General features: G+C 39.8%; 1 protein-coding gene across 6 annotated transcripts in view; it reads left to right on the top strand.

The window, feature by feature from the left end:
- Positions 1-22,147, top strand: part of nalcn (sodium leak channel, non-selective) — a 168,985-nt gene that overhangs the window by 3,517 nt on the left and 143,321 nt on the right. For 2 of the 6 annotated variants that reach the window (XM_088604634.1, XM_088604610.1), the window contains exons 2-5: positions 4,136-4,230; positions 4,390-4,451; positions 17,034-17,174; positions 18,344-18,526. In XM_088604634.1, the coding sequence (XP_088460760.1) occupies positions 4,410-4,451; positions 17,034-17,174; positions 18,344-18,526 (366 nt within the window). In that variant the 5' untranslated portion in view covers positions 4,136-4,230; positions 4,390-4,409. Of the gene's footprint in view, positions 1-4,135; positions 4,231-4,389; positions 4,452-4,559; positions 4,585-17,033; positions 17,175-18,343; positions 18,527-22,147 lie in introns of all 6 variants that reach the window. The other 4 variants (XM_088604649.1, XM_088604616.1, XM_088604625.1 and 1 more) reach the window with 4 other exon arrangements.

Genomic DNA, 22,147 nt, shown 5'->3' with positions numbered 1-22,147 from the left:
TAATTACAGTATCTTTTCCATTGATATTTCCTTCTGGCAAAATCACAGTCCAAAGTGGAAATAATGTTTCTGAACTAAACCAACAACAGCTCACAGGCTAGAAAAAAAATCACTTCCCACTTAAAGTGCAGAATACTTCCCAAAATTGTTTCCTGGTTTTTAAATTGTAAAGCATTTTCTTAGTATTACTGTTGGGAAAATTCATTATTCATAATATTTCTTTCATCAGTAATGTTTCCTTGCCTTAAATGTAAAGGGAGAAGGAACAATTTAGATTTATAAATTGGCAAGCATATACAGTATGTGAAAGAACCTTCTGAGATGTAATATAAATGTTTTTCACATAATGACCAGAAAATATTAAAGTTTCAAAGTGATGACATGGCTTAGTAAAGAATCAAGTGCAAAGTAAGGCATACTGTACATAAATAATACAAGACATGCATTAAATTTTATGCCAAAATGTAATACCCGTACACTAGTTTAAATGCTGTAGAAACATTTCCGCACATCTGCAAAAGGATTTTCATCAGGATGACACCAGCAAGAGATATATTATAAAGATTTCTTGAAGGCTGAAAACTGTTTGATGTTGAAGTGTGGGTATTATATGTTTTCCTATTAGAAGAAATGTACAGTAAATGCCCCTCTAATATATAGACGTTTGCATAAACATTTTGTGTTATGTAGTAATTTTAACATTCTTAAAATGCTGCACACTTCTCGAGAACATATTTCAGAATTAGCATTTAAGAAACTAATACATACCTAATAGTACACAATTAATCCTCTCAGTGATTGCATCCTGTCATGATAAAATAACCTTTCTTAAAGGCTAAGGCTAATTGTAGTCTTTGGTAACTTACTCCCACTGTTGCTAAGGCACCCTATAATTTTTTTTTCCACAAACCACAGGCAAAACATGTTAAGTGTAGTAATTACATTTTAACTAACTTGTGGCTATCTTATTCTCAATTTCTGCCCGCTTATATAAGAATATAAAGCCTTACTTCTAATTTGTCTTAATGTCTTGCAATTCTTGAATATCTTAATCTTCATCTGCCCAGTTATCTTAAAGCAATTCGTGAGTGTTTTGAATCCTATTATAAAGCTTGTGTTGCACTTTGTGCCACAATCTTTTCCTGAAAATACATTTTCCTGGTGGGAAAGGAGAGTGCACCTAATGACTTTTTTCACTGGTGTCCTAATTGGTCACCCTTGGCTGAGGTCCTGTTGCTCAGTCTAAACTTCCATCCAAATAATAAAGAAAGAAGAGTTGCTGTGGGTATCCTACTTTTTATTCATCTTCATTTTCTTGGCTAAAAATACACCTTCAAACCTTCAAAAAGAATTCCACATTTTTATCAACACTATTTTATAATGTGTATTTATATGGGACTAAAGACGGATGGATGGTCGGTTGTCCGTCGTGTCCGATGATGACTGAGACCTATTGCGGGAGCTTATTTTAAGTGGGACAGCAGTTGCACTTGGTTAGTCCCACTCTCTCGACCTTAGAAGCCTGGGTCCAGTGGTACAATTAATCGGCACGACTGGAGACTTCCTTGGTTGCAAGAACCTTGCACCCAACGTGGGACACAAACCCACTTCCTTGAGATTATGAGTCTCATGCTCTACCAACAGAGCTAGTCAGGGCTACAAGGAAAAAGATAGCCTTACAATAATAGCAATAATATTTCCTTACACTTATATAGTACTTTTCTGGACACTCAAGTCAAATAACTTTACAGTCAACGGGGACTCCTCTATACCACCAATGTGCAGCATCCACCTTACAAGGAATAAGCAGATTTCTAGTAATGGATGGACGACTTAAAACTGATATTTTGAAAGGCAGAGTTCTTAATTTCTTAATTTTTAGTGGAGAACGTTAAATATGAAATTTATCCTTACTATGTTAATAACCTGTACCAGTAAATTAAGACAAGGCAGATTTATTGTCAGAAGTAATTGAAATGTACTCAAACCTAATAAGCTTCTGAATGTAATGTGTGAGTGAAGGTCTGTTGGGGATAAAATCTGGATTAGAAACAATGGCAATTGTTTAGGCTCCAAACAATAACGTTTGGAAAGAGTCTTTTATTGGGATGAGTCAAAATGTGGATTCTTTAAGCCAGTGGCTACAGCTAAGAAATGTAGCAGGTGAGTCAATGTCTCAGCCACAGGTTTAGTTAACAGATCATAAAGTCCCACAGTTCTTGCACTAGTTGATCAGTGTCAATTCCTGCATGCCTTTCCTTAGTCTTTAGTCTTAAACACATTTGTCATACCCTTATAATACATAGCAGACAGTAAATCATTCAGATCCTGGTGCATATTCTCTGCCTGCCAAGGTACTTTGCCTGACAGTTCAGAAAATAATTAATTTATTCTGTAGTTTACATCTGTAGTTTACATCAATGAAAACCTTAGAGCCTTAGGTAAGATAAAGTTAACCCAGTCAGTCTGGGAAGCCTCCAGTTGTACTGTATCTTGCTAATGTTTTACTATTGATAACTTCAGCAGTTTGTAACAGAAGTGAGGAGTAAGGTGATATGCATTTATTGATAATTTGGTCAATATTATTCCTTTTTTTATATTCTCTGATGCCTACAGGTTGATTATTTTAACAATTCTTCCAACAGCATACAACTGCCATGTTACATGAAAGTGTTTGCAAACAGGAAGGAAGGGATTGTAAAGTAGTGAGAAAAAAAATAGGAGAAATATTTGGTCTGTTGTTGGAGAAGATAAGGATCTATAAAATGTTCATGTATAGGGGTATTTTGGTCACAGTTTTGTTTGGGGGTTGCATAATTGACCAGGTCTATTACTCCTATCCTGGAGTCCTTGCACTGGCTTCTGGTCAAATTCCATGTAGACTTTAAAATCCTCATGCTCACCTATAAGGCTCTGCATGGCTTGGCACCTCAGTACCTGTCTGAACTATTATCTCCCTACTCCCCACCTCACAACCTTCGCTCTTCTAATTCTGCTCTCCTTACTGCCCCCAAGCCCGTCAACATTTATTGGGTGACAGGGCCTTCTCCTGTTATGCCCCCAAGCTCTGGAACTCTCTCCCCAAGGATATCAGAGAGTCACCTTCTCTAAACTCCTTCAAATCCAGACTCAAAACCCTCTTCTTCAGAAAAGCCTTTACTTAACTGGTTTCATTCTTCACCCCTCTGCTTTTCTTAGTACCACCATCCACGGTCTCCTCTTTATATTGTAATTGTGTTTTATCTTGTGTATTCTTCTTATTTATTGTTGTTGTCATCCTGTAAAGTGCTTTGAGAAGCCACCTTTTAAGGCGCTATATAAAATAAAGTTTATTATTATTATTATAATTGCACTTTATAAATATATGTAAGCTGTTGATACATAACATATTACCTATGGAACAATCTACTGTACCTTCTGCAAATAATGCTTAGGCTAGATCTGAGGTAGTCATTAGCATTGGTGTTTTTTCCTAAAATATTCAATTTGTAAAACATTTATAATTGACCTTTGCAACTCCTAATCTAAAGTGATCATTTCTGTTGTGAAGGGGAGAAAGAGAATTTTCTTCCCTATTTTAACATGGTTCCTGATCTCTGACTTTGGTGTAGAGGTATAGATATGCATATATAATAACATACAATCAACAGTGTGGTACTCACATCTGCAGTTTGTGCAGTTTCATTACTGCATTTAAAGACTGTGTGAAACATGAGTGTTGTTTTACATTTTGCCTTTTGGTAAGAGTTCTATGCATTAGGCATATTTACAGGATATACTGCACATACAGTAAAGGACATATACAGTATTGCACAGTACAGTACTGTATATTGTAAGGCTGACATCAAACATGAAGTGACACTTCAAGACACCCCCATACTATAACAAAATGAAAACCAAATAGGATCTGCCTGCTTGTGCATGTGAAATGGGTAAAAGATTAAGGAATGTACTGTTGCCAATACAAAGCTCTCTGCAGGGCATTTGGAGTCACAGCACAGTGATGCTACCTTGGGTGCAACATAGACGTTCTCCGTGGTACAGTTAGCTGCATTTCCCCACAGTCATTGTTGTGGCTCTTGAAGGTAAGTTATTCCCATCATGCTGCTGTAGTCTGATGTCTTTCTGATGACAGGAATCAGGAGGTGTTGAAAACCCCGGCACGTAGTCTCTCGCAGATTTCTCCATCTTTGTTTCCTTGGGATGAGCGCACCCATGAGGAGTCTGACAGTGAGTGACATTGTCCCCTAGGTGGTCTGTCCACGGCCCTCACTGAATGTCGTATATATGCTCTGTCAGCTGTGGTTAACGTTCCTGTCTATATGCAGTATCTGTTGGTTTACCACGTACTGTATGCCATGTTGACTAACTATCATGTGTTATTTGCAGGGTATGCCTGATCGCATGTTATGTGCCGTGCTGGAGCAATTTCAGCATTACTTTTACCTTTGGTATGTGCGCTTTGTTCTCGTGGATTTCATTGCATCTTATTGTCAACTGTATAAAAAGGTCATTGCACAGTGCTCACACAGTCTCAGGTTCCCACATTGTTGTTGCAGACATGTCTTGACATTTTCTTTCCAGGTAAGTTACCAAAGCCATTAAAAGCAAAATCTATCTTTTTCTGTGTCCTGCATGTGTTTTGGCTGATGCTTGCTATAAAGCAGTGCAGTTCATGCCCAATAGTACAGTAGCACTTTAATCTTGATTGTGTTGCCTGACATTTTTGTTTTAGTGTACGAAAGCTTGCCACATTTGTGCTGCATTAGTGTATGTAGTGCACCATTTTCTGTCTGTATGCCATGGATATTTCAAGAAGAAGCAGCTTTCAAAGGGCTTTGGCACATTTGGTCCTGTGTTTGTTTCACATTGTGTCAAAACTGACACTGTATTAAAAAAAGTAGCTCAAGTGGGTGGCTGCATCCACATGTGTAGTCTGCAAAGGAACAAGTAAAAGGTTTATTCCATGCTGAAAAGAGAAGAGAGAAAATACTGTACAATGTTTTGGCTGTAAAGCCTTCTTCAGGTGTGAGAAGACAGTCTTTCTCACACCTGAAGAAGGCTTCACAGCCGAAACATTGTATTTTCTCTCTTCTCTTTTCAACATGGAATAAACCTACAATATTACTTGTTCCTGTATTATAAAAGACAGCTACTGTAGATTCCTTCACATGTGATTTGCGTGTTTCAGGCATTGCACGCATAGACTAGTTGTCAAGCCTCTCACTTCTGAAGGGCATATTTTCAAATGGGCTTTTCATGGTCTCACCTACAGTATGAGGTTTACTACCCTCTTCCCATTTAAAAAAAAAATGTCCTTCGTGACAATTTGAAGTACTTTGGAAAAACACAGTAAGTGTCGTCAAGGAATACATTGCATGATTTGTAAATGCCAGTAAAAACAAATAGGCTAAGGAGATTGTTCCTGTTTTTAAATCATGCTGAAAAATAAGAACATTTGCTTAGTTGATGCCCTTATCCAGGGTGACATTACCACATTAGTACTGTAAGTACAAATACTGTATTATACAATACAGTACAAAGTCATAGCACCTTCCATAGAATGTGTGATCCTAACTGATTTCGTACACATTTGAAATGTTTCAGCTTTTACTGTAAGTGTTTTAACAGTTAACACCCATTGTCATGCATGTTTATTATTCGTTTACTGCCTCAAGGGCAGTTGAAAATTAGATGGTTGTTAGCCAAACAAAATGATGTTACTAATACATAAATTTCCAGGAATTATGATCATTCCTATTGTTGCTGCTTTTTAATTAGATTTGTTTAAAGAAATTACCTGTTCATGTCAACTGTGGCATAACACCATCCAATTGTCAGTGTACTGCAGCATTGCTTAAGTATGAGTCCCCAGTATCTACTGGTACTACAGTGTAATGCAAACATAATTCCACATGTAAGTATAAATGTTTCATTTTTCCTTTACATATTGTTTTATACTTTTGTGAGTATAATAATAAAAATATTATTATTATTATTATTATTATTCAATAATAATAGCCTCATTAAGGTGTATGGTTTACTAGAGTGTATTGTGTTTCAAATTAAAATAGTAGATGCTCACCTTTGAAGAATTCTGACTAGATGGTTGTGGTAAGGCAGCAGTGTGGTGTAATGGGTAAGGCTCTGGACTCATTACTGGAAGGTTGTGGGGTTAAATCCCATGTGAGGTCCTACTATTGTATCCTTAAGCAAGGCACTTTACTTAAATTGGTCCTGTAAAATGTCCTTGCTGTATAAATGAATACTATATGAGTATACTGTAAGCTCTTTCTGATAAAGGCTCCACTCAAATAATAAGTATAAGATTTCGCATTATACCAATCGTATGAGGTATTTATGTTCTTCCCATTTCAAATGATAGGTCCTTCGTGACAGTTTGAAATACTTTGGAAAAATACCCCCAAGTGTCATCTAAGATTACATTGTGTGATTTGTACTGTAGCCCTATGTACTGTTTGAGTAAGGAAATGCAATACTTTGTTTCTATAATGTTAAATTTTAATTGTGCATGTTCATAAGTTGTATAGCAGATTTGACAGATTTTGAAACAAACTCAGTATGATGGACCAGCTTGTAGGAGAGTTTGTTACAGTACATTCTCTTAGTAATCTAGTCATTTGTGTATATGCTCCATAAACAAAGAGTCTGGTTGGCCTAAACTTTAATTATGTTCGTTACAACGTAGTTGTATTTTTAAAAATAAAATTAGATATGTTAAAAGTAAACAGAATTTAATTGTAAACATTGTAAATAATTGTATTTCTACTGTTACTGTAGGTATTACTGTTTTGACTATTCTTAGGTTATCGAGTGTTTTCTAAGATAGCTCAGATTTAAAACAACTCAGGAAAAAAGAGCAACATGCTGATTTACTGTTTGTGTGTATATTGGGGATTTTAAAATGAGCCTTTTAATTGATCAGTCTATCAGGACAATTAATTGTTCAATTAATCTACCGGTTCAGTACTTACCTCAACCGTATTTCTGGAATATTTTGTTTTAACATATGAAACAGGCTTTTACCCTCTATCCCTTAGATAAAGAGGAAGAATCTCTTTTTTTAAATGTACATTTCCAATTTTTCTCATCCATATCTCGCTTCCTAGTTTTACGTGAAGGTGCATGTTCATAAGTAATGGCTCGAGACATATTTTGCCTATATTACTGTAATTGTTAACAGTCTCATAGCAAAGGGATTGCTGCCAAATGCTGTTGGCTGTCTGACATCACTCACAATTTCCAATGTAACACAGTAGCTTCACTCAAAATGATAAGTGTAAGATTTCACATCGTACAAATCATACCTACTGTACAGTGGAGAAACTTACTGTTTTCCTGATGGCGTTCCATGTGTTTGTAGATGTTAAGGATCATATTGGTATAAAGTAAAAATACAAAAAGGATTATGAGGTCAACCCACAACACCTTTTCAAAGCTGTGCTGACAAGTAGAGAAAATAACTGCTTGACCTCATGCAGTAGTTCTTGAAGAATGTTAAAGAAAGCAAACAATATGCAAACAATATGAAGGAATCCCCACCAAAGGAGCATTTAAACAGTGCATTTATACAACTCTGTTAAAAGGACACTAAATGTTTGGCAACTTTTGACTACAATTTGCTTGTAGTTCTGCCATGGAAGACAAGCAAAAATGTCTGCCTTATTGTCCTTGATTTATACTGAGCATGAAACAAACATCACTTATAAATGCAACAAATTCATAAGGTTATCAGAGAAATGCCAATGTATTTGTGCTAGCAGGAACACCAACAATTCAATGTGACAAGACCTAGATAAATTTATTATGCTGCTTAACCTTTGTCATCAACAGCGTTGACCCAGGGGTAGTCAGGCTGTACATACAGTATGTAATGCATGATGTTCACTAAGTTAAAGATTCTGTCTTGTGGGATTCTGTCTTACTCCTCTCATAGGGTCTGGTAAAGCATTTTCCCTGGTCTTTTAGCCCTAGATGCCACACATTACAGGAGCAACCTGAGAGGATGGGTTGTCATGTTGGGCTTTTGTCACATCACCATGAACCCCACAGAAAGGGCAGCAAGTGAGCACATTGGACATGATGAGTATACTGTAGTGCCATGTAATCAGATTGCCATGAGCTATTACAAGAGGGCTTGATATCCAACTAGACACTCCTGCCCACTTGTATTTGGAACTCCTGTTGCTTTGTACGTTGAACACAGCAGTTTGTGTATTATTTTGCGTACCTGTTGCACACCACCAGACATGCATTAGAATGATCTTTAGCAAACCTTGATTCTTCAGTAATAGTGTTGCTTATACCATCTCATGAATTTAGGGTGATAAACATTGGTGTGAACTGGGCCCCTGTGTAGTCATCTGTCCAGCAAACAGTATCTGTTTAGCCACCTCCTCTGAACAGCTGAACTGCTGATGTGTGGGATGTTATGACCTAGTGTTTCTGTTGCTGTGGCAGTGTAAAACAATCACAAAAGATGGAGCATGATGATATTTCGATCTTGGCAAGGTGTCATGACTTGTGGTCTCCCAGATCTGTGGCCTATCATTGATGGACTGTGTTTTGGCTATAAACATTCACACTAATGAGGTGATTTAGTGCTTATGCAACAAAGTCACCCGAGTGTATCACGGTTAGTCATGAATAATCAATTAATCGAAATGACACCAAAAACATTTGATCAATATCCAAAATCTGTATATTTTTATTTTATTTTAAAAAACATACTGTACATGCATGAATAGAGCGATAAATTGTTTTGATGCTCAGAATCTTTGGAGTTCAGTTGCACCATTAAAATAATCTTACTGTTGCCATTATTTTTCAAGCTTTGCCACAGTCTAGTTTTTGTTTTTTAACACACAGGTTTTTTTTCTAGAACTATAAACTAGAGTAAACTATATTAATTGATGAAGCAGGTGGAATACAGTGACAAAAATCCCCAATAATTAATATATTTATGTGTATATAATACAGCATGTATATACTGTACTATACGGTGTAGTGTGCTCTCTGAAGGCACCAGTTCTGTAGGGTTTGGGCATTTACTGGGACAATTATTAATTGTAGCAGTAAATCACAAAATGATTCTTTTGATGGCCTTAGAATCCAACCATGCGATATAACTCAAACAACGCACACACACAGGTACCAATACACGAGGATACATTTATTAATACATAGAATATGCATGTAAACCTAACAGATCTTAGAGGGTTATCAGAGTACAAAAGATATACTGTATATTCAATCAGTTACAAAGAGTTACATATATCAAGAGGACATACGTTCAGTATATCATTCATTTAGACCGTTTCGTAAATGAACTTGGTTATAACTTCTACATCAGATAGTCAAAACAAGTACATAACTCTTAGGAATTAAATTGATATCAACTGGTTGGGATAACAATTGAATTCTCAAGCAGTAATGCATTGAAGTTGAATACTCATCCAATCTCTGGGGATTCAGATCTCCTGCGGGCACAAAGAAACAGTTTCAGGCTGTTGCTGTCCAATCCGCGCTCTCTGGCTCGGTGCCAGGCTGTGCTGTGCGGCTTGCGACGGTGCGCTGCTGATGCTCACTGAAGACCGGCTAGTTAGTGTTGGCTAAAACTAGCAAGAGTTTGTGCACAGGAGAATAGATGACTGTGGGTCCCAGCAAGTCAGGAAGAGGACCGGTTCGTTCCTGATGAAGAGCTAGTTCTGAATAGTGATTCAGCTGTCCACAGTTCTGACCTGTTCACGAGGCCTGCTGCTGGTGCTAACCTCGGGTGGATCCTCTGGTTACTCTCTGGCAACCTCCGCTCTCGACTCTTAGAACAAAGGAAAGTTCTGGCACTCAGACACACTGGCCATTCCGTGGTTGTCCGGGCTGAGTCTCAGGATGGTCAGGAGGCGCGCTGCGAGAATGTCCTGCCCTTGGGAGCCTTCTGCTCCTGGGCCGTCCTGCCCTGGAATTCTCCTTTGAATTCCCTTTAGAAAAGTCCACAGAGTTCCACTACAGGCTCTCTGTGTTGCCTGTTTTTACCTGGAGGATCTTCAGCTCGTTGATTGGCTGAAAGTTCCATGGGCATCAGAGTCCCACGTGGGTTACTCAGCCCTACCAGTCCCTGATTGGTTGATCGAGGTGAGATATGAGTTACTTACTCCTGACACTTAGGAATGCAGTCCAGATGTTCATCTGGCACTGCCTAGACAGATAGGCGCCAATGGATGACCATTGATCATGATAGCCAGGCTTAGCTAAGTGCATCCCCCTTTGGGAGCTGTCCCTTATCAAAAGAAAACATCTTTAAATCAGCCTGCATGAATAGCTTCTCTGTGGCTGCACCACAGAGATGAAGAGAGAGATGAGGCCTCATTTGGGAAAGCACTGCAACACTTAATTCTGTCTTATTAACAAGCATTGCTGCTACATATCCCCCCTTTTTGAAGGTCACGAGGTCCTGAGGCGTTGTTGCCTTCAAAACAAAACAGAGTTAAGTGATGTCCCTTGTCATTAGAACATTAACCTAAAATGTCCACATTACTCCTCGAGAATTCATACCGGAACCAGCATTGGGAACAAACAGGATGAATAACATCTGGAGTATGTATAAACACGGTAGGAGACATCGTCTCAGTCTAGGCATTACACATGACATGCTACCTTTGACTCATTCGAGCTACCCGGAGTACATCTTGATGTGAGAGTACAGCATTCAGAGTACATCCAGTCATGATCCAGCTACCCGGCAGTAGTGTTACAATAACAACAGTTCCTGTTCCCAGCCCCCCGATAAACCACAACACCTGTGTTGGGTATCTGCTAGGGTGGTTTGGAGGTTTGTTCCATTAAAGAAAACTAACTACCTGTACCTCCTCAGGGCTTACTGTTTCTTGGATTTCTATCCAATTCAATAGTGTGGCACCTGAAGGCATCCATGACCTCAAGTTTGGTCTTATGTTGTCTGGTTCCAGACCGTACAGTGTTAAGTCACCAAGCTGTACTATGGCCTCCTCGGGAACTTACAGGAAAACTATTTGTTAGGTAGCTGCATTGTGGTAGCTGTATCATGCCTGTCACAAGTCATAGTGACAGTTAAATGTGGTGTGCTGACCAGCCATTTACTTCCCACCTGCTTTTTATGGGGTTCATTAACCTCCCTCTGCTCGTTAGTAGCTTTACACCCTTCATTGGTGTATCAGTTAGACACAGCCAATGGATAGCTTTGGTAGCCATACCCATCTCAAGATTTGGAACCAAATTCAATCTTGGATTGCCTTCTGGGTGAGCTATGAGCGATGGGATTAATGTCACACACTCCTCTACTGAGAACAGTGGAATCAAGTGGGTTGGGATTTGTGCCATGGCTAGACTGGCTACAGTGGCACTAAACTCCCTTAACAGGTCTTGTGTCAACATTCTGGCCTGTTGCACACAAGCATAAACCCACTGTATAACACCAACAATCATGTCCACTGGTTGGGGGATAAGGTTTAACCCTGTTGCATAGGAAGTTGCCTGTAGGGTTTTCCCTAAGCTTTCCAACTTTTGCTGCTGTCGATACAGTCTGTCACTACCCTCTGGCATCTCTGACACCTGCCTTCTTGGGGCAGTCAGGGTGAGAGTGCCAGTAGCACACAAACCTACCAGAAAAAGCAAACGCACAACAGTGGCGGCAGCAATCTGTCCTCCCAAAAGTCTTTTCAGGTGGCTGATCACAGTCATCTCCTTCTGAGTGACTGTTGCCTTTCTAAGCTGGCGCAGCGTGTACATGGTGTCTTTCTCAGTATGCCCTGTGGCATCTTGGGCACCACCATCCTGGAAATCTGGGGAGATCTGACGCAGCGGCTGATGCTGCTCCTCCGTTTCCAGGGCATCTGCTTTTTCGATTTCTTCATGCCTGTGCTCTAGGAACCCTGCAGGGGGCGGTGCAGCGGTGGAGCATGCCGGACCCTCGGCTGAGTGGTCATCTGGAGTACCTGAGTGATCTGGGATTGTTACCCCATTCTCACTGTTCCGGTCCACCCTGCGCACTTCCTGATTGAGGAATCCCTCTATCGGCATGTTTACAATCGTTCGCTGGGCGTGGGTGTAGGACACCTGCTCGCTCCCCCCTTCCCTCGCTAGGGGTTCAGGGAGCTGCCCCAGCAGTGGGATAGCTAGTTCACTGTCTTTGAACTTACTATCACCCACCAGGCCCATGTCAGTGCAGGCGGGGATTCTGACACCCCTCTTTGCAATGTCCTGCACTGGCAGGCGGGTGACTTGACCATCCAGCTCCAGTCTGGCTGAACCGCTGTTGGTCAGACTCAGACTGGCAGACTGAGGTGGTGGCTGTAAGAAAACCGGCTCGGCTTTCATTCCCTGTCCCTTCTGGGGGACTGGGTGTGCTGGCAACCCTGCCGTTGAGGCAGGAACAATCAGGTCAGTCTCACTCACTACCTGGTAGTTGTGAGAAATAATGTTACCTGACTGCAGGTTCCCTGGGTCACGGCAGAGGGAATTGGCATCTGGGATCAGGTGTGTCCACAGCGCAGTAGTCCCAGTGTCCAGCTAGACCTCCTGTCTAACCTGTGAATGTTGCACCAGGGGCACCTGGTGGTGGCCCTGTGACAGTTGCTCAAGCAGATCCTCACTAATAGAGGACCTCTCAGGGCTAAGGGTAAGGGCTACATCACCAACCTGCTCTCCTGCCATCTGGATCCCTTCCACCACTGCAGGGTGGTGTTCCTGACCCCTCTTGGGTGCCAGGGTGCACAGGGAAAGCTCCTTTTCATCGCCAGGTGGGGAGATCTGCTCCTCTTTAGGGATGTAAAAGGTGTGTGCTTTACCTGGTGGATCAGGCGGCTGCTTGGAGCACCGCTCCTGCAGCAGGGAGGCTGTTGGGACCTCAGCCGGGACATGACTTCCCTGTATATTCAGGGAACAAGAAAATATTTTTATTTCTTGTCCAGAGGGAACAGAAGGAATCGCCGCATGGGCTTCTGTGTTCGGTGGGCACTGTGTGAGCACAGTCTGCCTCTTGGCCCCCCTTTCCTTCTGTACAGAAGGCTTAGGAGCCTTGACCTGTTTCCACACTTTGCCTTTCTGGTGATCCACCAAAGGTTCCTCTGTGAGTCGCATGCCCTTTTCTTTTTCAACCCGTTTGAGCTTGCCGTGTGACATCAAACACCTTTCAACCTCAGTGTCAATCAGTGTCCCACTGTGTAAGACATCTCCCATGGCAGCCTTGAGGTAAAAGCTTCTTGCTTTTCCTCTGTGTTTTACTGCCTGCTCTGTGACTTCAGGGGTGGAGTCAGCACTCGCTTGGGAGTGGCTGACCTCATCCAGGTAGGAACCCTTCCGCTCAATCAGATAGACTGAGGGAGGGAGAGGGGGCGGGTCTCCGCCTCCTCCAGTGGAGAGTATCAGCTCATTCACGCTTCCGGCAGCCTTGGGGAGCGGTTGTCTCTGTCCTAATAAAACTTGTTCAAGCCTGGCCAGGCGGGCGGCTACTGAATCCTTTTGTTCAGCCTTTTCTAGCCCTTTCCCTCCCCCGGTGTTCTCATGGCACTTAGGACGCTGGGTGCGGTCCTGTGTGCCTGCTTTGGAACGGGGCTTAGCCATCTCAGGAGCCTGTGCTCCTTCGAGCAGGGGGGAATTAACCCTGCTGGCTCTGACGGCGAACGCAGTCGCTTTAACAGCTTTTTGTTCAGAGCGACTTTGGACATCATACTCCCAGGCTTTCTGCACGAATCTCTTAATATCAGTTATTTTCATGGTCTGTGCATCTGTATGCATTAAGATCATCTTTCTGACTGACGGGTGGAGATTCGCAATGAATAAACCCTTGAAATGTGTGTTCTCTTCGCAACCCTCATCATTTCGCCCTGCAAAATAAGTTTGTCTAAGTCTCTCGTAATATTCGCGAGGGGACTCTGCTCTCTCGTGCTTAATGTTAAGGGCGGCGGCTATCGCGGCAGTCGGGTCAATAAACGCACTGTATTCTTCAATAAGTGCTTGACACAGCTGTTCAAAGTCATTACAGACTTCTTTCATCTGCCTAGCCATCCACTCATGTACAGCTCTGCTGGTAGTTTTCCTGACCAGAAACACTTTCTCCCGTTCTGTGGTGTTTGGCAGGTACTGCAGGGTATACCTGAGGTCCTGAATATAACTCTCGATATTATTCTCTCTATGTCCTTCGCTAGCTCTCTCAGAGAATGGAGGTTTATTCTCCTAGCTTCTCCGCTGACGGAGATATGGCGGAGATCGTGGTCAGACCTGTCGCTGCTAGAGAGAGTGCTTAATAGCGACTCAAATTCAGACCTTTTAGCAACCATCGTTAAACTTAAAGAGTATTACGAAATCACAGTTTTACCACAGAAAACCACAAGATCAAGTATGCAATCAACCGCAAAAGATCGCAAAAGATCACAAAACAATCAAGCACTGCTTAAAGAGCAAGGGGAACTTTTTTCCTTTTGGCTTTCAGCACACTGTATTGTCATGTATGAAACCCACGGTGTTTTATATTGAATTATTCCACTTGGTTGACTCATTTCAGTCTTACCAGCCCACCCAGGGACGCCAATAAAAATGTAGTGTGCTCTCTGAAGGCACCAGTTCTGTAGGGTTTGGGCATTTTACTGGGACAATTATTAATTGTAGAAGTAAATCACAAAATGATTCTTTTGATGGCCTTAGAATCCAACCAAGTGATATAACTCAAACAACGCACACACAGAGGTACTAAGACACGAGGATACATTTATTAATACATAGAATATGCATGTAAACCTAACAGATCTTATCGAGAGGGTTATCAGAATACAAAAGATATATATTCAATCAGATACAAAGAGTTACATATATCAAGAGGACATACGTTCAGTTTATCATTCATTTAGATCGTTTCGTAAATGAACTTGGTTATAACTTCTACATTAGATAGTCAAAACAAGTACATAACTCTTAGGAATTAAATTGATATCAACTGGTTGGGATAACAATTGAATTCTCAAGCAGTAATGCATTGAAGTTGAATACTCATCCAATCTCTGGGGATTCAGATCTCCTGCGGGCACAAAGAAACAGTTTCAGGCTGTTGCTGTCCAATCCGCGCTCTCTGGCTCGGTGCCAGGCTGTGCTGTGCGGCTTGCGACGGTGCGCTGCTGATGCTCACTGAAGACCGGCTAGTTAGTGTTGGCTGAAACTAGCAAGAGTTTGTGCACAGGAGAAAAGATGACTGTAGGTCCCAGCAAGTCAGGAAGAGGACCGGTTCGTTCCTGATGAAGAGCTAGTTCTGAATAGTGATTCAGCTGTCCACAGTTCTGACCTGTTCACGAGGCCTGCTGCTGGTGCTAACCTCGGGTGGATCCTCTGGTTACTCCCCTGCCCTGGAATTCTCCTTTGAATTCCCTTTAGAAAAGTCCACAGAATTCCACTACAGGCTCTCTGTGTTGCAAGTTTTTACCTGGAGGATCTTCAGCTCGTTGATTGGCTGAAAGTTCCATGGGCATCAGAGTCCCGCGTGGGTTACTCGGCCCTACCAGTCCCTGATTGGTTGATCAAGGTGAGATATGAGTCACTTACTCCTGACACTTAGGAATGCAGTCCAGATGTCCATCTGGCACTCCCTAGACAGATAGGCGCCAATGGATGACCATTGATCATGATAGCCAGGCTTAGCTAAGTGCATCCCCCTTTGGGAGCTGTCCCTTATCAAAAGAAAACATCTTTAAATCAGCCTGCATGAATAGCTTCTCTGTGGCTGCACCGCAGAGATGAAGAGAGAGATGAGGCCTCATTTGGGAAAGCACTGCAACACTTAATTCTGTCTTATTAACAAGCATTGCCGCTACATATCCCCCCTTTTTGAAGGTCACGAGGTCCTGAGGCGTTGTTGCCTTCAACACAAAACAGAGTTAAGTGATGTCCCTTGTCATTAGAACACTAACCTAAAATGTCCACATTACTCCTCGAGAATTCATACCGGAACCAGCATTGGGAACAAACAGGATGAATAACATCTGGAGTATGTATAAACACGGTAGGAGACATCGTCTCAGTCTAGGCTATATAATATACAACGGTATATGTTACCTTTGCTCAATGTACAGAACAGTATACAGGATACTATACATTGTACTTTATTGTGCAAACTACTCTATCTGATCAGGAACAGATGAAAGTACTGTAAGGAATAGTTTCAACAAACCTTTTTATCATTTTCACATAAAAATGTCAGATTAATAATATCTACAGTAATTGTATATCAAATTTCCCTTGTGAACTCCATATGATCTGCAGATACATTTTGCTCATAAATATATAGTACAACTATATAGTTCAACTTGATACTAACAACCGATTTTTCAAATTTGTGTAAAGTAAAGAAAATATTAAGGCATAAGATGTTCACTTACATGTCAAGGAACTGGTCTATATTAATATAATAATAGTAAATTAATTCTTATTGATTCGTTCATACAGGTTATAGAAATACTCAATTGTTAGGGTAGCAAACAGCCGTTGATTAAATTGTTTTTTTTATTCAAAAGGGGGCACCATTGAATATCCATAACAAAAATTGGTGCGTACACATATTGGTGTATGAGAGTAAGAAAAAATTACATTAAAGAAACAAAGACTTACTGTAGATGTGAGAGAAAAAGATGAAAACTGATTGCTAGAGTGACCTGTTTCATGACAGATTTTGGTGTCAATTGTTTATCCAAAGTTTGTAAAAGTGTTTTTTTTCCTCCAATATCTTGGATCAATAGGATTTTTCTAAGGACGATTTCTAAAACCATTTCACATCAGTGCAAATGTGCAGTAATGGTAACTAATATTTTTTGTATTTTTTAAGGAATTACAAGAAACTCAAATTGAGTAACTCATTTTAAAAAATTCTCAGCTCAAGTAAGAATGTTGAAATTATGTATTTCTTTAGGAATGCATGAGTATCCAGTATTTCTGAAAGAGTTTAAGTGCTGGTTCTTTTATTTTTAACTGCTAACCTTTTTGGTAATTTTTTCCAGATACATTCCCTGTATAGTACCACTAGTCCCAGCATGCTGAAAAGGAAGCAGAGCTCACGGGTTGAGGCCCAACCCATGACTGACTTTGGTCCAGATGAAACCTTAGCAGACAATGCAGATATTCTCTGGATAAACAAACCGGTGAGTAGAGATTTCAGCAACATATGCTGTATACGGTATATATAAAGCTAAAGATTTATGTTCAGCAGGTTTAGTGTGTGTTATGCATTTAACATATTTACCTTTGTTATTTTCAACTGAATTTGGCCAGTTCTGTTTCCCAGATAAAACTGATTAAATTAAAATTAATTGCAGCTATAATATGGATAATAACGGGGACACTTTAGATTGGGTATCAGTTAATAACTACAGTATTTGCCCAGATATTAGGGTGCAGTAACAAGTGCAATTCAACATAGGCAGGCACAGGAAACAGGCACACAGGCATAGAGCACAAAGCCAGTGGTTTTATATAGAGTGCGAGGTAACAAAACAAAAATCTCAGCTCTTCCTTGAGCTTACAACGGACTTCATTGTTCTCACCACTCATAGCCAGGTAGTGCCTCCCATCTTCCACAATAATATCACCAAAGCTCAGTCTCTCTCTCCAAGACTCTCCAATTTTTTCACAAACACTTCCTCACAAAACTCTTATCAAAACTACAGTATGCTTCCCTACATAATGCATTCCAAAACTGTTCCTGGTCGTTCTCCATGTCTTCCCTCTAGCAATTTGGCACACTGAGGCTCTGCCCTCTGTTCACAGGTGGCAATTAAAATCCACCCTAGAAGCCTTTACTTCCTGGCTTTAAAACGATAATCTTTTCAGAACTGGTCACATGATCAAAGGTAGCGTCTCATTCCCCACATCATCTCATTCCCTACAGGATTTTGTGAAATTTGGTTCAGACAGGGATCACCATCTTGTCTGAATCTACTGCGCTCTTACACATGGCGCTCTTGTGCTATATTCTGTATATAAATCAATTAGTACTGTTTGTTTTTATTATATTGTATTCGTATTTATAATTAAAATGATGTTATTAATGTTTATAAATGGTTCAAAATAACTTGTATTGCAAAGAATATAAAAGGATAATCAGGAGCAGTTTAACCAGTGTCCCAAAATCACAAGGATCTCAAAATTACCATCCAGGTGTTGGTCTTCAGTACCCTAATTAGAGGGGATTCACCACCTGCAACAATCTTCGTAAAGGCAAATTTTCCCATCTGGCAACAGATGTTTGGAAATGTTTTGTAAGCCAAGTTGGCAGACGGTAACAATTATTCTTCAATTTCTCTTCCTTCAGTGGGTGCACTCTTTGCTGAGAGCATGTGCAATCATCAGCGTCATATCTGTGTGCATGAACACGCCAAAGACGTTTGAACACTACCCTCCTCTTCAGTATGTGACCTTTGCCCTGGACACCCTGCTCATGTTCCTGTACACTGCCGAGATGATTGCAAAAATGCACATCAGGGGCATAGTTAAGGTATGTATTATTTTAGATCATAAAGGGAAAAGTCAATTGTATCATTATCATTTGAACCTCATTTCAATTTTGAACTGACATTGTTTCTGGCAATACATTTTTTTTTGGCAATATTAGGTATGGGAGGTTGTCAGACATAAGCTCTGACTTAAGGTATGAAGGATACATTTCTGGATTTTATATTCTAAAATAAGTTAGCAATTAAAGTGGAGTGGTGTTGTAGTGGTTAGCATTGCTGCCTTGCAGTCAAGGAGTCCTGGATTCAATTCCAGACTTGGGGATCTATCTGTGTGGAGCTTGTATGTTCTCCCTGTGTTCATGTGGGTTTCCTCCCACAGTCCAAAGATATACTGGTTGGTTAACAGATGTCTGGAACAATTGGCCCTGGTGTGAGTGTGTGTGGACTGGTTTCTAATTCAGGGTGGACCCTGCCTTGTGCCTGTTGCTTGCCAGGATTGGCTTTAGCTCCCCTGCAACCCTGTACTGGATAGTGATAGTGGATAGTACTGGATTAGTAAATGGATGGATGGAAGTAAACAATAAGCTTCATGAGTTATTGTAATACATTTTTTGCTAAAATTATATGTAGAAATCTAAAACATCTGAAGAAATGCATTTATTCCCTTTTTTCCTTCACTTTTTATTTAAAATGATAAAACAGACTGAGTTTGAACACCATGGGCAGCTGCTTTATTAATAGCACCTAATTACCAGAAAAGAAAGTCAGACAGCTTAATTGGCAAATTAAATATGAGAAAAGGGGTCATGTGCAGTAAATCACTGTCAGCTGAACAATCAGGAATTTATTAGGATTGTAAAGGGAACATTTTCTACTGCCTGGCATGTCAGGCGGGCCTTCTACTGTCATTTTTGTACCATTTCATTATTAACATTGAGTCCCAAAAACAAACTGTAATCATCACAAACAAGTTGTTGAGCATTGCAGATACATTTTAAACATAAAATATACATATAGTAAATCAATATCATCTGCTGTTTTTTTATGTTAACATTTTGGATCCTAAAGATCTCTTTTTTAAAATGGCATAACAGTACACTTAGAGTGTAACAGTATGTATAAAAGATCTCGCTTAGAAAAGTTGATCACAACTGAAAATGTAGACAGAAAACCCATGATGTTTTCATGGGCAGAAACACTTAACGCTTAGGAGTAAGTTCCACTTAATAACATTAAGCACTGCCAAATGAAAACAAATGCTAACAAGAATGCTAAAAGCATGGTAAAAGCAAGCAAATTGCTGTGCAAATTGCCATAAGAGAGTTGGAAATTATTAAAGTCTGCAAAGTGCTCTTATGAAATGTCACTCGTAGCAGGTGAAACTGCAAATGCGGCTTGAAGGTAGAAAATGGTATCACCCTTATGAACTAGAGCTGAAACCCAGCAGGAAACAGCCTGTCGTTCGGAAAATGCCACTGGTGACAGGTGACAATCAGAATGCTATGTGTCAAAGGCTGTGATATTTTGAAATAAATTGTAAAGCAAAAAGAGTTTTTTGTCTGGAAGTGATGAACTCTGATGCAAACAGCCTGAAAATGCTCAACAAATTACTTGCCTAAGACACAGGACATCTTGATTCAGGCGGAATATTCTCAATATAAAAGTGCAGGGTAAAGTGCGATTCCTTTTTGATATACTGTAGCAACTGTTTTACTATGCATAAATACAATGACAATTTAAATATCGATGAATAAAAGCAAAATTATCCTTTAAAAACAAGATTGCCATGATTCCTTGAAATTGTCAAGAAAACTTTACAGTCCCCAGGTACTCACCTATAGCATAACCCTAAACCTATAGCATGACCCTGCCTTGCCATATTGGAGTAAGAGCTATGTTTTTTTTTTGACAGCCTAAAAACAATTTTAATATTGTTACAAACAAAGCAGACGTCATACAGTATATTTCTGATAAAACACGCAAAGAGGAATTTGTTTTCCAGTAATGACTGCAGCTTATACTGTATCTGTGTGAGACAATTTAAAAATACAACAAGGACAGTTAATTTTAAAAGCAAATATTGTCTGAATAAAAAATGGATTTAGCAGCACAGTTTATTATTGGTCTTATCATCTGCTGGTGAAACGTAATAAAGTAACTGTTCTGTTATCAAAAATATTGTGGGCCTTCAGATATTTCTAACATTTATTTATACTGTATATACATGACGTGTTGGACATTAAACATTAAATGTTTGTATGTTTTATGTGTATATTAAGTTCTAATGATTTTTTGAAGAGTAAGATCTAATAATCCCTTAAAACATTAATGATAAGTGAAATGTTATAACTATACAATGCATAGAGTGCCCTCCAGATTTATTTATAACCCTCATAGTGAGTTATGGATTGGACACATGTCTTGCTTGAAAAATCTAATTTTACAATTATTAGAACTACTGTGCAATACTAGTGTGATCATAATAGTATTGCACAGAGCAGGGCCCTATTTTACGCTCACATTTGAGTGTGCCAATTAAAATACATTGTGTTTCACATGGAGGGGCCCTCCTGGTGGCCTCAGTGCCCTAGACAGTCGTCTAGTTTGCCTATGCCCAGGGCCTATTTCCAAATTCGTATTTGTCATTGTATTCCAGAAAATAAGAGGGTCAGATTTATTCAAATCTAGGAGTATTCCTTTAAATAACATAACAAGAACAAATCAATAGTAACATTCTGCTCTGCACTGTTCAGGAAGTGAAATGGAAGCTTCTGGAACTACTGTATATGGAGGCCTGTAAAGGTTTCCTGTTTCCCTGGGATATAACAGGAGGGAACCTACTAAAACATTCAATAGTAGCATCATCACGGTTAAGGTCAGAGACCTCTTTGAGTACTAGAGACTTCCACGAGGTGGGGGAAAGCTATTGAACAATCAACAAAAAACGATTTCTACTACAGTTCCATTATTTAGACATTTAAAGCTGCTGGTATAGTGGCCACACTGTCAGAAAGAGGACACAAGTTCATCTGGCCTTCACGTGCTGTGAAACAAGTAATAAGAGGTAACTGTAAATTCAAAGGCAACACTTGGAGATCTCTAATACCCTCTGGCAATATTCAACATACAAAGTATCATAAAAATTACCATTTGATCTTGCATGTGGCATTCATAGTGGGGCTGCAAGAAGAAGAAGCCTCTTCGTTGGGTAAAACACAAGAAGATGTTAAAAAATATATATTGTTTTTTATTATAACCATCACTACAGTGTATAAAAATTGATCACCAACATTGATATGCATGAAATCGGGTGAATACCATTAATGAATTTGAATTAAATGAAATAAATGAAGGGTGTATTAATATAGGTATTTAATATGTGTTTGTGTTTTTCTCTAAACATATACTGTATCTTAAATAGGTTGCTACTGGATTACATTTTTTGTTTATGTGATATTGCATACTGAGAGGTTTTTAACAAATTCCTCACAAAAAATCCCTTTACTCTTTAGGGAAACAAAGAAAACGGGCCTAATTGTAATTGAGCATAGTTGATGCCCTTTATTTCTTTGATTTGTGTATTTATACCAAATTATGGAGCATGAATCTGGCTTTGTCTTGTTTTAGGGGTGTACAGTACATAATTTTATAAATCCCTTTAT

The sequence above is a fragment of the Lepisosteus platostomus genome, chromosome 2 (genome assembly GCF_059453375.1).
Source record: "Lepisosteus platostomus isolate fLepPlt1 chromosome 2, fLepPlt1.hap1, whole genome shotgun sequence".
Taxonomy (NCBI): domain Eukaryota; kingdom Metazoa; phylum Chordata; class Actinopteri; order Semionotiformes; family Lepisosteidae; genus Lepisosteus; species Lepisosteus platostomus.
The sequence above is the reverse complement of the archived record's forward strand: the minus strand, read 5'-3'. Positions and strand labels throughout refer to the sequence as shown.